Source organism: Pyxicephalus adspersus, chromosome Z (assembly GCF_032062135.1).
Source record: "Pyxicephalus adspersus chromosome Z, UCB_Pads_2.0, whole genome shotgun sequence".
Classification (NCBI taxonomy): domain Eukaryota; kingdom Metazoa; phylum Chordata; class Amphibia; order Anura; family Pyxicephalidae; genus Pyxicephalus; species Pyxicephalus adspersus.
Window position 1 is genome coordinate 8978107 of NC_092871.1, and position 17939 is coordinate 8996045.

At 39.2% G+C, this 17939-nt stretch overlaps 1 protein-coding gene across 1 annotated transcript; it reads left to right on the forward strand.

Annotated features, from left to right (window-relative positions):
* Positions 1–1955: 1955 nt before the first annotated feature.
* On the forward strand, positions 1956–17935 carry LOC140343904 (HLA class II histocompatibility antigen, DM beta chain). Its single transcript, XM_072430803.1, has 6 exons — positions 1956–2072; positions 4180–4470; positions 6014–6289; positions 7397–7513; positions 14990–15044; positions 15951–17935. The coding sequence occupies exons 1-5, from the start codon at positions 2012–2014 to the stop codon at positions 15022–15024; spliced, it is 780 nt and encodes a 259-aa protein (XP_072286904.1). The 5' UTR covers positions 1956–2011; the 3' UTR covers positions 15025–15044; positions 15951–17935.
* Positions 17936–17939: the final 4 nt, after the last annotated feature.

Below are 17939 nucleotides of genomic sequence, written 5' to 3' on the forward strand. Positions count from 1 at the left end.
AGAACAAGAGTCTACTGATTTCAGGGTATCAGTAAAAGTAGAAGTGCTATGTTGTGAATTTTTCAGAATCTAGTTCAGTAGAAGTCTTTTTTATAAAAGCAAAGTTACAATATCATCATCTTCATATTTCATCACTATAATCTGTTAGTTCCCTTTTGTACTTTTCCTAAAGGTGGCTAAAATGTAAAACTGGTTACAATGTTGCAACAATGTCAGAATTGGAATGGTGGAGCGCTGGATTCTGTGTTGGTGTAAATAAAAGAATTGGATTAGATTGGCAGCTCCCTATTGTATTGGCTAATGGAGTCCCAATGGGGTCCTTGCAGAGTCAGATTGTATGGAAAGGATTATAGTACCAAGTCACAGGGGTTACCTTGTTGCTTCTTGATAAAGTATTCAGTTAGTTAGTTTTCAGTCCAGAAAAGATGATACTCACATGCTAGTAGTGGTTTGGGAAATTTGGTTTAATTTATTAAACCATTATTTGTGTTGATTGTTAAAAGGATCATTAATTTCAGCCATGGGATCGTATATTATAAAGAAGCACAAAACAGTAACGTGAATTTGTAATGTGTTCTAGGCCATTTAATATTAATGTAAAGTATGATAATAATAGCCTTTAAAAAACATTTTAATAAAAAGCAGATGCCTAATCCTTATGTAATTGTGACAGAGGCTATAGAGAAACTTCCTTCTGGGGTTCCATGGTATTCTTGAATATGAGATATTGGCCTTCAAATGCTATGGGTTGTGCAAATCAGCATGGGAATGTTTGTGTGAGTTTTCCCTTGGTGCTTTCCTCCAAACTGGTCTTGCAGTCAATGTTGTCAGTGTGCAGTGTGTCAGTATTGCAGTCTGTTGTCAATGTTGTCAGTATGACTGTGACATAGGCTTTAGGTTGTGATCCCATGTGGCTCCCGGTGGCTGGCACCTTACCAACTGCTTGTTCACCATAGACCTGCAGATTTTACAGCCGTCGGTAGTGTAGCACTCACTGGTGCCTCCATTCATTCTTTATGGGGTTGCTGCTTGTAGAATCTACTTGTAGGGTCTTCCAAGAGGCAGCGATTCACCGGAAATGACGAAACATAACAACACCACAACCTCACTGCCAGTCTGAACATCCTTAGGGTGTAAAACGCCCCCCATCAGCCCCCCAAGTTTATATGGGTGGAGAACATCCTGACAGCTGATCCCTTTTATTACAACACAAGGGGTTTTTAAATGTTTCCGGGAGATAAAAAAACATAAATTAAAAAAGCTCTATATGACAATTTATTATGATATAATTATCATTATTATTAATATTATTAATAAACAGGATTTATATAGCAACAACATATTATACAGTGCTGTACATTAAATAGGGGTTGCAAATGACAGACAGATACAGACAGGAGAAGACCCTGCCCCAAAGAGCTTACGATCTAGGAGGTGCCTATAAAAATTAAAATACAATTAAATGTGTGCATGAAAATCATCCACCTTTTCCATTTCCTTTACAGCAGGGCTGGAATGTGTGAGGAAGAAGCAGTACAAAAAACCAATCAGTTGATCAGGATGACCCTTAAATGATGCTGGTCAGCAGACTGAGGTCATCTCAAAAAGCAGGGGATATCTCAAGCTGTTTTCTTTAATAGTCTATTTATTTATATCTTGTTATTTTTGGCTTTCTGTCATCCTCAATATTTTCTAAAGGCGTACAGGATGGATTTTAATATAACGTTGGTCTAACTTAAACACCTCTTGTCATTTAGGGAAGTTGTCCAAATACTCAACTAGTAACCTGTAAAACCACCCAGAAATAACCCGACAATTTAAGGAATAAAATTCCCCTTACACACCCTGCTTTGAACTCTTCTCTGAGAAAAAGTTTTCGCAAGTTGGAACAAGCCTTTACCTAGTAACAGATGATGTAAATCTCCTCCTGATTTTTCATTGGTTGCAGAGTTCGGGGCTGCTTAACAAACTTCTGGGTTTCAGTTCACATTCAGCAGAGAATTCTGCAGAGATGAGCGGAACCTCTAGGACATTGCTGCTGATATTCTGCTGGTTATGGCCTCCTGTAACAGGTATTGTATTCATTTCTATCTATCTATATATAAGTAAATTCATGGAATCCTATGTAGTCCCATGCATGTGTTACTGGGTATTGTTACACCCAATATTCATTTAACATCTTCTCTCCACCTTTTTACCCCCGAAGAACCCTTGTTCAGGTCTTGGGGACCCCCTGCTATAACCAATTTATTGGGGGTCTCAGGGAACTCTGCCAAAAGCCTCTTACATTGGTTGTCAGATGTTTCCCCCCCAGATGTTGCTGGCATACTATCACAAGACAACTAAAACCATCATTGGAGTCATGCAATTGGCTCTACCAAGTGTTGTCGGCTCCAGAACTGTTCAGGTATCACCCAATAATTCGCCACAGGTGGATGAACCCCAAAACCCTAATTGAGAATGGCTGCCCTATAACAATGTCATAGCTCAGTGCTTTCTGGCAGGAGAAGAGACCTAATTTATCTCCGCTGCAGTTATTTAACATTTGCAGGTCTTGTCCCCCCCACAACCTTAGACTGGACAGTAAATGGAGAAGCAGTCAGACTTCTAAGCTCATGTCACTTTACTCTCTTCACCAATCAGCAATTCCTTGCACTGCAAAACAGCCAGTTGGCTACTTGTGCTTCTTCTATCCCTACCTTACAGATCTCTGATGTACAGGGACCCAATACCAAGTAAATGTGGGGTACCTGCAGTTCTTACATAAAACAATAACTATGTATTAATCAATATATAGGTGCCCTATTGTTTTGTTTATATATCAAATTCAACCTGATCCATAGGGACTCCTACACAGTTAATCATGGAGCCAATCCCTACATGTCTATACTACATTGTATATTGTAATTATTGTAATGGTGGGGAATCATTTATATGATTGGCTGATAGTGACAACAGTGTTCAACATTTTTCGGCACCATTTACCTTTCTAGTTCTAGTTTGAAAAAATCAGACAAATTATTAATAATAATAAACAGGATTTATATAGCGCCAACATATTATGCAGTGCTGTACAAATAGGGGTTGTAAATGACAGACAGATACAGACAATGACACAGGAGGAGGGGAGAACTCTGCCCCGAAGAGCTTACAATCTAGTCATCTTGGTATGCAGTGATGGTCCCGGGCTTATTTACACCATCAGGGTAGCATAAAGTGAAGGTATTGGGGGACCCCTGTCCTGGATATAAATGTGTAAGAGGGGATTTTCCCTATTTTTAGGAGAATGCCTCAAAAATAGGACATACAAGGAAACTCAATAAGGCTCTAACCATTTACTAATCTATCCGAAAAACTTTCAGACTCTACAGACTTTTTTAAAGATAAAAGTATATTGTCTTGTGAAAGTTGCCTATGAATACATACTTGTCCCCATGCCAGGCACAATCTTCACCTTTAGAGTATTTCTGGGTGTTTTTAATGCTTGCAATCCCCAGCTCGATGCTGTGGTTCCATCTGCCAACCCTATGTCCCTGGGTATGTCCTTCCAGGGGCCAGTGGATGGAACCAAATCATGCATTGGGGGTCTCAGATTGATTTACAAAATATGTCAGATTAAAAGATTCTGTTAATGACTTTTTTCTGCAAGAGTTTTTCCAAAATTTTCAGGAATGGGCACCAGAAAAGGCAAATCTAAATTTTGAATGGTTGTTTCTTTTTTTCTGAACTCCAGGGTAAACATATGTCTACATCCAAAAGGCATTTTATTTGTTACTTTGCATGTTCTGTGATTTTCTTCCAGAAAAAAATAAACTTTGTATTGATGCTTCCTGGGATAAAGGCCAGACAAAACTGCTCGTTCTCCATGTGCAGGGTGACTGGTCTTGTATCCGCCCCCTCCTGTAGTGGGTGGGTTTTCTGAGTCCCTCCCACAGCACTGCTCATTGGTAGTATTACTGCTACATTTACATAGAATTATCTGGGTTTGCAAAAACATTTGGTGTCCATAAAGGGGATTTATATGTCTTTTGTGACCTTATTATAAGTATTTATCTCAGTGAAGGTTTTTGTGCCTGGAATATACAGACACATATTTTCAGTGAAAGTTAATTAGCTTACACCTCTTTACCAATGTTTTTTTTTTATTTGTTACATCTCATTTTTGCATTGTTTTTGCAGGTTTTTTGATGCAGAGAATTTCCCAGTGCACATTCAGCGATAACAAGCAAGGAAATATTACATTTGGGACTGGGTTTACTTTTAACCGCCAAATTCTGCTTTCCTATAGTAAATCTGATCAAATGTATATTCCCTGTCCAATGGGTTGTATCAGGGAGGTAGGGCAAGTTGTAGTACAATTTTCAACACTCCTCAATACCAATCCAGACACAGTGACTCGAGTTGAAAAAGAGGAAGAAAAGTGCAAGAAGGAAGTTATTACATTCTGGGAGAAGACAGTGAAAAGAACAGGTAAGTGGCAAAGGGTAGATAAGTCCTGCCGCTGATGTTTGATGATTGGCCCAGAGCTGTCACATGGGTCATCATTACTGTGAAAGTGCCAAGTAGAAAGGATGGAGAGGTCTCAGGAGCTCCGTGTAAAAGTGAATACTTACCTCTCCCACCAACTACGCTGGTGAACAATGTCCCATTAAAAAATCCTTAGCTGATTTCTGTACAGAAATTGATGTTTCTGGGGATGTCAATCACCTGACCCCCGGAATATCCAATGGTTCCTCCTGCTGACCTCCTTGTACGAACTCAGAACTCGTAGATCACTGCCTATAATAAAGGTGAATTGGCAGTCTTGTCCAGCCACCTAATATATGCTTGACTTTTTTGGCACTTAATCATAGGCTTTTTTTCATGTTGATGTAATGTGCACATCAATATGAGGACAAGGTTAGGTAATATGGAACAACTTCTCAACAACTATTATATAGAACATTATCTTTTATGCAAACCAGAACACATGTACCTTTCAAAGCTTACAGAATTCTATTCCATTCCATTTATTTCAGGATACTCAATATACCATAGTTGTCTCTCGTAGCTCCGTCATGTACGTTGCTCTGTTGGATGGAAGAACCCGGGCTGTATAGAGACATTATGCTATTATGACATTATTTTAGGCACAACAAAGTGATGAACTCCTTTATGTGCAAGCTTCCTATAGATAACCCATAGTACTCTGGGAATTCTTTGTCTTCTAATAAATATTTATTTGCATAACGAACATATTGCATATGTACAATTTTGCATTTGGATAGAAAACTGGATTAACACCTGTTTATTCTCCAAAAAAAGAGCACACCTAATATCCAGAGCTGACATCAGGGGAACGTCTCTCATTAACTTCTCTCTTGTTCTCTGACTCCTAGCTTAGGTCAGCAGAAGATAAAATAGGAAATATGTATTAAAATAATAATATTTGAAAACAAGTGTTCTATAAAAACATCGACTTCTCTTACAACTAATACATTAGAATGTATAAAACTGCAGATTTTGTCCCCACAGTGAGTCTTACCTCTACATGTTCATGTTGAGAGTTATCAACTAGTCAGCCTTTAAAGAGGCCCTGTCACCAACCTATAAAAATCATAGAGCAGAAAATGTTTTTTGTGCATTGTTTTCCTTTTTATAAAATAATTCATATTTACTTATTGTAACTTGATAGAAAAGCTGACTACTCAGGAGGAATCAATGCCCTAGCACAGACCTTTGCTCATTACTCATGTCTAATTACTGGCTTTACAGGTCCAACAACTCCATCCCTACCCATGTCCCTACAGAACCTTTTACGTAGCTGGTGGGAAGGAGGGAGAGTTGGGCTTTTATTGCTGGCTTTACCACAGATGGAGAAATTTACTTTGGTTTCCTATTCCATGAATGTTACAGAAAGAGTTACCTCCTGTTCCTGAGCCTTAAACTGCTCCTATGAACTTTTATCATTTTCAGCATTTTATGTTTTATTGCATTGCTCCTTATTCATGTATCTGCTTGTTTCTCTTGCCAGCTAAACCATCTGTAGAAGTATTTTTGCCAGTTCAGATACACACTGAGAGCGATCCAGTTTTGATCTGCCACGTGTGGGGATTTTACCCCCAAGACATCCGTGTAGCCTGGTTTAAAAATGACCATTTGGTCAAGAACTACACAGAGCCGCAGCGGAGTGGAGATTGGACCTACCGCGTTGTGGCAGTCCTGGATTTGAGGGATACCGTTTCCAGTGACAACTACACCTGCCTGGTCGATCACTCGAGTCTGGACGAACCAATATTAAAGATATGGAGTAAGTGTGACAATGGGAATGAGGTTCATCCACTGCAACATCCATGTTAGCCTTTTTTTCTTATGTATAGATAAATGTTCTGTTATCCTGTAGTTACCAACACACTAAGTTTTTATTTCTACCTGTCCATGATCCTGCCAGATCCATCACAGTAATCACTGTAAACTTGCTGGTCCTTACAACTATCACATTTATTTCTATAGAGGCCATGTCTCACCATAGCAGTGAATGGTATTCATTCATCCAAGAAACTGTCAGGAAGGTGGATGGGTGAATATAAGAATTTAGTGGTAACAAAAGTTAGCTTATCCTTTAAAGCAGAACTCCAGCAAATTTCCCTTTTAAAATAATTACCTGTAAATATGGCTAACACTAAGCATCTGTAATATGTCTTTTCACATTCCCCTGCCATGGTTCAAATTGGACCCACATAAGAGTTTTTTTTTAACATTTGGTTTTGCTTTCCAATAGATGTAGTCTATAGCGTTCATTCTCAATCATGGATCTGTGGGACCTTGGGTATCTCTAGGGCTTGATCAGGCATCCTTGAACTGTGGCTGATTTGATGTTGCCTTTTGGTGGAACCAGATGCGTGGCTCCATACTTGTAGCTGTTTGTAAAAGGGATTTCTACCATTGGCCATAAAAAAAAAGAAAAATATTTTCCACTGGTCATAATGCAGGGGGACCCTGAGACCTCAAATTCAGGGTTACAGAGGTTGAGAAAAGTCAGTGTAATGCCTAAAGGAATGCAAAACCCACATGAAGTAGTTTAATTATAGGTCAGGGGAAGGTCAATTGCAGGTCAAATGCACCTGTAAGTGAGTTTTTCTGGATAATCTAAAAAGATCTCAAACCAATGCTACTGGTGCAAGCTCAAAGTTTGTTGACACTGTACCCTAAGCTGCCCAGGGGCCACTCAATATAGCTATTAAATGAAGGTATAATTGTACGGTAATACAAATGTGTAGGCTTTTCTTCCTGTCTATACATGAGATCATAGTGCGCACTTTTACTTTCCATGGTTTGAGATTGTCATGCATGTCATCCAGCTTCATCTCCTTCATTGAGTTTTATGTTTTCTAACACTATCTTCTTGTTTGAGCAGAGCATGGCTTGACCGACATACAGATCATTAATATCAGTGTCGCTTCAGTGGTCTTTGTGTTGGGAGTCATCTGCCTTATTTTAGGAGTAGCTTGTTGGAAGAATGCCAAAAGAAGTGGTAAGTCATTATAACATTGGGTAATATTACATTTCACTGTGTATGTGTATATAAAGTGGTGTACTGCAGCTTAGCAAACAAAGGAAAAATGTCTTTTATGATCAATCTAGCACCACAGCCTGCAGGTCTGCACTGTTTGTACCCCCTTCCTGCTCAAGTGCCCATGGTCCCCTCTTTTGCCTACCCCTATGCCCAGTCCTGAATGCAGTTCATTTGCAGGAACCTCACAAATCCTTTGATGCCTTGTAAAGCACCCTGGGTCCCCCTAATTTTGCACCACTATCGTGTGCACATTTCAAGACTTACGATTTATATATAGACCTTTAGCCTGCCACCCTTCTACACACACACCCTGCATGCCATGGTTTCATATTAATATAGTGAATGGCCAAAAGACAGAAGGCGGTAGGCCAACTCCCGACAGGGAATTTTTATTTGGGAGTGGTGCTAAATTACTAAATTAAACTTCTGAAAGTATGTGTGGTTACTAACTTGTGGTATAGCAGGTTTTATCATTTAGCAGATATAGTTGTATTTTCATTTTTTAAACACACACCTTTCAAAGCCTAGTCCTAAGAACCTTCCACTTTGTTACACAAGCAGATCCCAGTATGAACTATATGAATGCATATATGAACTGTATATGCAGAACTCTAAGCAGAATTTACTTTTAAAGCACTTAAGTCCAAGCTTCTGTATTGTAAATGCTGCACTGCCATCTGGTGGCCATTCTGGGTCATTGCAGGTTAAAAGCCAGCTCAACACTCAGAGTCTGCATTTGTCCTTCTCTTTATATTTATATTATTTTTTTATGTGTTTTTTATGAGAGAGTATAATAATAAACACAATGTCACTATTTTTTGCTCCTTTTTTTATGAATTGGTCACTGATTAGTCTCTGAGTTTTTTTATATCAGGCATTGATCATTTTTGGAAAGGGGCCATCCATAGCAGCCCTTATATTTATGTAAAAGACTGATGTGTTTTAAAACATACCTATATAATTGCCCATCTATAGGAAAGTGCCAGGTTCACCACTTAATAAGCCGCTGTTACTAGTACTTACCTTCCACTGGCTTGCTAAGCCCTTCCCTGGCACTCAAAGTCAGTGTTGTCACTTCTGCACTTAGTAACTGGTGAGGGGAATATTGTGTCTGTGCAGGGCGCGTTCCCAAAAGTCACCAGAATGACAAAGGGACCCAAAGGGGATCCAAGCCCCAATATTAATGACTGGCACAGTACTGACTTCTTCCTCTCATTAGAAAATTACAGGCTACTATGAAATCATTTTCAGGTCTTTCTAATAGTAACTAAAATACATTTCATGGTTTTAATATAGACATAGGTGGACGAATTGCTGATTGCCTCGAGTTCAGGTTTAAAGCCCAAATAAACCCAAAATTGTGGCAAATTCAAATAGCAATCAGACTGATATGTCAACACAATGTGTAATGGCAAAGCGACGGGCAGAAGATTTATTTTTCTTTGGCCAAATGTGCTTGCACTCTGCACTACAGCTCATTTTCTCTCAGTTGGTGGGATGGTCACTGAGATGTGATCATGTGACCCCCAAAGTTTGAGATGGAAGTTTGAAGAATTTTTGCTTGATTTTAACATTAGTTGGATTTTCAAGTTTTAAAGGCTGACCGTACTGTAGCTATTGAATAAATGATTGTAGCATCAGAGGAGACCATTAATTAGCATTAAAGGGGCACCATTCATCTTCCCACCCTGTAACCGCTAGCTGGGATCTTATTGACATCTCTGCACCTTGTCTGCCTTCTTTCAGAGGTTTCCATACTGGATGGATGTATGAATAATGTGTCCGTATCTCCCCTGCTTCCCTCACAGTCCTTAGAGGAAGAAGATGTGGATCTCGGGGAGGACAGTGAGACGCACTCAGTGCAGGGGGAGCTTTTGGTGGGGGAACAATCAAGCCTTTGCTCCTGGGGGGTTTCCTTGGCCCCTTTCTACCAGGGGTGTGCGCTGAAGGGTGGAGATAATGCACAGGCCAATGAGAAGCGCTGTGTCCCCATATAATGTCAGCTTACCACCAGCAACGGTGAATAACTTCTCTTAGACCCTTTGTTATTGAATCCCTGAATCCTTTTATGTTGTTGAAGGATTTTTTTATAAATCAGATTAATTGGGCAACCTAGATTATTCCTATACTGAGCCTATAGTGCTGTCCTCCTAAGATGACTGCTGCTTTCTGTTGAGAATCAGTGGTCTCTATGCAGTGGCACTCCAAGAACTAGATCACCCCAAGCAGCAGAGTACATGACCTTTAATTATTGGAGAGCAGTGGGTATGCTGTTACAGAGAGGCCGCTGCTTCTACACAGAGGGTTCTATGTAGTTTCTCTGCACTTTGGACTCACTATGGGGACCAATCAGCCGCATTGGGACTCTAATGTTATATCCTGGCAGCTAATAAATAATACATAATATAATATAGTCTATAGTACAGGAGGATTTGACAGAGATTGTGCAATCAGATTTTCATGCGTATACCCAGCTTTGAGTGTCACAAAATATACCAGTGAGTACCTTTTGATTATCGTTTTGCAATTCGGATAATGTTTTAGAAAAAAACGAAAAATAGTTTTTTTAGAACACAGATATCTAGAACACGTCTGATGTTGCCTTCATGCATAACTGACATTGAAATATACCGCATTCCCGTTGTCATGGTGATTTACATACAGGGATAAGTGTTCTGTAGAATTAATAAACCGAGTTCAATGTCATTACAATATGTTACCTAGCATGTTGACACCTTATACCTAGCTGTTCCATTATTCCCGTGCATGGGCCCTATTCTGCAGGAGCCATGATAATGGCCAACTGGCAGGAAACATCTCCATGTAGTTTGGGCAATTTACTAAGCTCTGAGGACATAAAGCTGCCCCAGGCATCTGAGAAGTGCAGTGCCTTCCAACATGTTCCATTGTTTGTTTATTTGTGTTGGACCAATGGAGGAAAGCAGGATGGGGAGGTGATTACTAAAATAAAATAGGGGTTAGGCAAGGGATTCCAGCTTCTCTGATCTCTCTTTCCCTGGGCAGACCTTGGTATCTTTCAGTACTTTGTGTTCCTTGACTAATATTATTGCATAGTATTTATATAGCACCATCATATTACAGAGCGCTGTACAAAATAATGTCACTATCTGTCCCTTACAATCTAAGGTCCCTACCATAGTCATATGTCTTTATTACAGTGTAAGGTCAATATTGGGGGAAGACAATCAACCTAACTGCATGTTCTTATAATGTGGGAGGCAACTCATACAGACAGAGGTAAAACCTGCAAACTCCATGCAGATAGTGCCCTGGCTGGGATTCAAACCTGGGACCTAGTGCTGCAAAGGCCAGAGTACTAACCACTGGGCCACAGCCCTTACTGGCATGACTACTGACTACTCCAGTACACATGTATTGGGGTTATGTCATTATGGACCGGCCAATCAAGATGTCAGTAGCAATGGAATTGCTCCGCTGGAATTGGCCAGTTTGGCAGGTAAGTGTGCCATAATGTGCCAATATGCTGTGAATACTTTCACATTATGAGTAAAGCCCTGGGTACCCTCAGTGGACATGAGTTCTTCTTTAACAGTCCATAAGGCACAGAGAACAGAAACCAGTAAAATAATCAGTGAGCAAGAACCAGGGAGGTTACAGGTCATATTTTAGGTGCAATATGTGTGTATGCAAAATGTAGAGGTGAAAGAACTGTATGTACTGCACTTTTGTCTGTCATGTCTGTCAGTTGGGCTGATTTATTAAAGCTCTCCAAGGCTGGAGAGGATACTCTTTCATCAGTTAAGCTGGGTGATCCTGAAAACATGGAAAGGTCATTTGCTATTTGTTAGCAAATATTTTCAATCCTGGACTAGATCCATTCCAGGTTTGGTGGATCACCCAGCTTTACTGATGAAAGTGTATCCTCTTCAGCCTCGGAGATCTTTTTTATATCAGGCCTAATATGTCTACTTGTTTCTCTTTGTATTGGTTGTACTAATGTGTTTTGTTCATGTGTATGTTTTATGTTTTTTCTATAACATTGTATGTTTTATGTTTGTATTGTATGTGTAATGTATCAGCATTCATGTGAGTCGTTTTTTCTTGTTCTGCACTGTATATGTAAATGTTTCTTGTTCTTTATATTTTCCTTGAAAAATGGAAGTTCATTGTCAATATAAATGTTTCACTTTGTCCTTGTGTTTGCGTTTTTATTATTTCTATTACTGCATCAGATTTTAGTATTTTTGTATTTGCCATTGGAACTGCCTGAGAAGAATGCTTTCATAGGGAAGTCCAAAAATATTTCAGATGGATTACAGATGTTTACACCATCCACTGATTGATGATAGTTCATTGATATAACTTTCAGTAAATGGCATGGAGCCCTGAATATGTAGATATGTTACTTTCTCCCACCTCCTAGATTGTAAGCTCTTCGGGGCAGGGTCCTCTCCTCCTCCTGTATCACTGCCTGTATCTGTATTTGCAACACTTATTTAATGTACAGTGCTGCGTAATATGTTGGCGCTATATAAATCCTGTTTATTATTATTATTATTATTAGTAAAATTATTATTAATAATAATAATAATAATAATAATAGTAATAATGTATTCTCACTAAATTAGAGATGTCCCGTTTTGTTACCCTCTAGAGTATTATAGGAATGAGATTAATAGAAGCAGCAGTCAGCATGTAGCCTCCAGAGAAACCTTTTATGATTTGACACAGATGACCAACACATTTCAGGGTTAGGGCAGCCCTCCTTCTTCAGGTCTGCAGATATAAATGACAAAGTATAAATTAGAATATCATTTTAAAGAAAATAAATACGATTGCTTTTATTACATCACAAAAAAGGATAAAATGGCTAATAAATGAAATGGTCAGCAGGGGACAAATAAAGGAAGTGTCCTCTCACTGTTCATTCATGCCAGCAAGAACAAGTAAAGTTTCTCATTCATTATAATATCTGCAGCAGGGACAAATCTGTGGACTCAAAGAAAAAAAATGTACGCAAATCAGAAATCAGCATGTGATTAAGGCCAGCAATTCCCACCTAGAACTGACAAATGATTAATCTAGGGAGTTATACCCAGGTGTGTAGTCGGGGCGGGCACGCCGTGCCCTCACTTTTTTTGGTAAATGAGGCATTTACATACCGAAGATGTGCATTCACGCTCGCCATGGATTCCCTGCCCCCTCTTCTTTTTTTACAACTACACCCCTGGTTTACCCATACATGTTCACCAGTGCCTCTGTCCTATTCCTCAAAGCCATAATGACTTGTGGTGGCTTATGTCAGTGTAACGTAAGGTTAGACAGAAGTACAGCATTTCAAAGGGGATATGACGATTGTTAAACTTTTTCCCCAATTTCATATCTTTTCAACACACACCTCTGCTCCAGGTTAAAGAATTTGACCAATCACCAGGGCTTTCACATGGGAGTCACATGTTTCCCCATACCTGAAAGTACCAGGACATTTCTTTCGGTACCAACAGAGATACAGGGTTGATTGTGGGACCTGGTGTTTTGTGGATCACAATAATAAGGAGTTAGCAATTTATTTATATTATAACAAATTGAGACACAGGGAATATATGTTTATGTCACAATCTTCCTATCATGGCTGCTGTGTATTTCACTTTATATTATACAGAGATGAGAGCGGTGTATAGAGAACTGAGTGTGAAGTGTCTTTATATAACAAGCAGCATGCTAAGTTCATGTCTTTATCTCTCCCGCATTCACTTCTATTGTGTGACAAACAATAAATAAGCCTTGAACCCATCCATTGTACATTTCTATGGCACACGTCACAAACTTCTATGCATTACTCATTCGTTTAACCATTTCCTGTTCAGCATTCCTACCCTGTCCTTTAGCCAAAGCAGCCATGGTTTGATTTATATTGTATATACGGTGGGAGAAAGATCTGCTCATTATGTATATATGTACAAGGCAAAGTAGAGGCTCCTTAAAATAGAAAGTATTTGAATGTGATAACTTATTTTGCAATTCCAAAAACAGCCAAGTTGTTCATTTTTGGGATAGAGGGCAGAGCCACGCAAATCAATGAGGTTCATAATGAACTCTGAAAATGTAAAAACTATTCTTGCAGAGGGGCTTTCCCTGCACTACAAGGGTTTAATTAGTTTTCATGTGGGGTACCATTAAAAAGCATTTTTACCTAATCTGTTAGTACTAAAGGCTTCCTCATACCACTCTGATGCATCTTCCTTTTGCAGCTCCATCCTTTGCACTTTGATGTTATTATATACATTGTAGGACCAGCAGTCCTCCTACAGCTTGGAGCATCAAGGGAAGGGAGACGGATGATTGGGTAGTGATGAATAAGGTAAAGGGAGCTTAATTACCCCCTCCCTCCAAAAACAAGCATTCACCCCTTTTATCCCAGCATTTACCCCAGTTTAGGGGAAACCCCACTGAAAGGTTTTAATAAACCTTTTTATTTTTTTTATTGCTCCCTGTGTCCCCTCTGGGAGGATTCACCCTCTCTGCTTGTCCTGGTGACCATTTATTCTGATGCAGAAAGTGAGGGGAAATCTAACATTTTAGAATTGCCACCAGAACAGGTGGGGAGGGAAGGTGAGGGGAAACTCAGAAAAAAACCAATGTTGTGGTGACAACTGTCTTTATGTCCTGATTTGTTTGCAGGGTAAATTTTCCTAATGTGATATACAAAGATAATGAAAAAAACATCAGTCTTCCCCATTCCTTATTTTGCAAAAGAAAAAAACTACAGGATAAGCAAAAACTTTTCTAAATACATGAGGCATGTGTAGTTTTACTTGGATCTTGGTGTCTTTTCTTTATTTCTTTCAGATCTGTTGAAAAAAGCTTTTAAAACTTTGTCTTTCTATTGTAGCTTCCTGTAATAAAGACTGGTCATGGCTGCGTCCTCTCCGGTCTTGTATCCGCCCCCTCCTCTAGTTTTCCATCGGCAGCCTAAATTGGGTGGGCCTTTTGGGCCCCTACTACAGCTGTGAACGCTGCTCAGTATATGTACAATCCAATAATAATATTACTGCTACTTTTTTTTTTGGGGGGGGGGGGGTGCAAATGTATTTAGTTCGCACAAAGTAGATTTATATCCTTTGTGGCTATAGAGAAATATATTTATAATACTTTTTTGTTTTGCTTTAATAACATAGGGCAAGCTTTGGTATTATGGGGGGCATAATTGGGATGAATTTTACATCTCTTTTCCAAATACTTCCAAAGCTTTGTGAAATAAACAAGACAAGAACAATACCTACCTTCTCACCTACCACCAGTTCATTTTTTCCACAGCACTGCAGGTCCTCTTTAAAATATTTCTGTATTATGTAAGTTGTGACATGGGGAAATCCTCCTTTATACCCAGATGATGTCATTCCAGACATGAGGTTGATTATTAGTATAATGTTTGTTCTTTGTTTCTTTCAGGTTACTTTCCTATTCCGGGAAGTTATGAAGACTGAACTCATAATTAGGTACAGAGGTAATAATTTTATACATTTGTGTTATATGGCACTGGGGTGTTTCTCAAAGCAACCTAAGTAAATTTTTCCACCACTATTTAGAAAATGAAAATTAAACTTTAATTCTGAATAAAGCCGAAGATAGTCAAATTTCTTCAGACGGGATTCAGAATGGTGATAATAGTAAACCGTACAATCTGAAAATGCATTATAATGGTTACTTGTAATATCTATTGAAAGCCTGACGGGGTAATTGCAAAGGAAGACAGTTAATATAGTTAAACAGGAAGTGTATGAACAAGGATCTTGATAGCAGGATCTTCAGTGTGACTTTTTTATTCTTCTCTTGTCTTTTTGTAGTGTACAGATGATAATAGACACAAAAGGGTATCTTTATAAACTATTCACATAGTAATTCTTTTAAAATTACGTACTTATTTTATTGTTCTATGTGAACTGAGATGGGTGGATGTACTTTAATGTACTTAAAAGGTATTAAGTAGACATGGGCAAACATACAGGTACATTGGTATAATAGCAGATGTCATTTTCCACTATTCCACTAGGCGGCGATGCAGATATAATATAATTTGTTAATGAAGAAAACACAGCACCATCTAGTGGAAGGATTGAAATCGCACATGTGGTTAAACTAATGTACTGTATCTGTAAGTTTGCCCATATCTATTTATCACATTACAAGTACATAAGTGCATTCACCTGTGTCTGCTTAATATCTTTCAAGTCTGTTAGAGTGCATGGAAAATACCCTTTAATTGCATTCTTCCATTGCAGAATGAACATTTTCATGGAACAAATCACTATGCCAATGGTCCTGCTGATCTTTGCTTCAGTTCTGAGAAATAAAACAGTTTTATAGGTTGGGTTTCACATATAAATAACATTTCTCATTATATATCGTGCAGGTCTTGGCAGAAGAGTTTTTCTGGTCACGTAGGAAAAACTCCACGCAGAACAAAGACTTTTTTTTTTGTGTCTGAAGACAGTCAGTGTGTAAGATCTGTCAATAAGAATCCTGCTCATTATACATCCTGACAATGATGAATAATTGACTGTGGGAACTCAAAACTCCCACCATCCACAGCTCCACCAATCACATTCTACACACTCCTGGATCATCGCAGGTTCCAGCATACCATCCTATTCCAACCACAAAGCGACTTTTTACTTTACTTGGAATTGTTAACATGTATAAAAACCTGAAAGACAAACTGTCTGAGTTGCCCAGTGTATCAGATTCCCATTTTTATTTTTAGGACTTATGAAGAAGCTTGTTGGGTGCTATTGGACAACACAGACAGTTCTTCTTTCAGGCAATGTCATATATGAAGGCCATTGTGGGATGTTTACTTTTTACATTGTTTTACTCCTTTGCAGGATCATTTTCTTACTATTGTGTGTTTGTCTAAGTCTGGCATTTGTGTGCCCAGTGATCACTAGGTCTGTATCAAACAGGTCCTATAAAATGAATCATACAAACACTGCACAATTCATGGGATCACTAACTCTAATAGAAAACCCTTTTTTGTACTGGAAAAAGTGGTCCATGACAGTTTGTCCTAAAAATGTAACTTTTAGTGCCAGCTGAGAAAAAAACTCTCACCCAGTACTTAGCTCTGATTTGTGCACTGCAGCTACAATCACTTTTTACATGTTGTAGGTGTATGTGGACATTTCATTCGTTTAGTGTTATGCTCAATTTTTTATGTTGTAGAAATACCCCCACACCAAACCACATAACATTGTGCATTGCAAGCTCACTGTATGTGTCGTGTGTGTTTTGTGGTATCTGATACACAGGGAAACCCACCAGGGGCACTTTCAAATCAGCCTCTAAATCGCATGATCCCAATGCAGCTCCCCACTGCTGGCACCCTGCCAGTCACTTGAACATTCAAACTGCGGGGTCTGCACATTTGAAAGAACGTGGCAGTAAGCAGTACTAGTACCACTCACTGGCTGCCCCTATTCATTCCCCATGGGGCTGGTGCAGGGTGGCTCTATTATGTACATTTGGCAGCAGGTGGCAGTAAGCAGTACTGGAACCACCCACTGACTGCCCCTATTCATACCCCATGGGGCTGCTGCAGGAAGATGCTATTATGTACATTTGACAGCAGGTGGCAGTAGGCAGTACTAGTACCACCCACTGGCTGCCCCTATTCATTCCCTATGGGGCTGGTGTAGGGAGGCGCTTATTTGTACATTTGACAGCAGGTGGCAGTAAGCAGTACTAGTACTACTCACTGGCTGCCCCTATTCATTCCCCATGAGGCTGCTACAGTAAGGTGCTATTACTTACATTTGACAGCAGGTGGCAGTAAGCAGTAACAGTACCTCTCACTGCTGCCCCTATTCATTCCCTATGGGGTTGCTGCAGGGAGATGCTACCACGTAGCATTTCAGGAAAGGCAGAGGTTCCTGGCATGAGGAAATGGTAAACACACCGCAACCTCACCGCAGGTATGAACCTAGCCTAATGCAGTATACACATGAGACATGTAGGTGTTGTACTTAACCAAATTCAAACATTTCAATGAAATATCCAATCTGTTTTTATAATTCAGCCTGCTGTTTTTTTTGTAAAATTGCTTTTAGGATTTAAAATAAAATACAATGACTGTAATATTACTAATACAAATGCTATTGTACCTCAAATCCGGGGGGGGGGGGGGGATATCTCACCTACCTCTTCCCCCTGAATAGTGACAGACGTTTCATTTCTGTTTCCTGTCTATTTTCTGGTTTTGATTTGCACACACATTTCCTAGGCATTATTACAGAGTTTTAATTTATGGTTAATATAGCTTGTTTGTTGAGGTGTATAAAAGATTCTGCATTGATCAGTGAGAGATTTTTTTGCTATTAAATCAATAAAAAATAGTATTTATTTA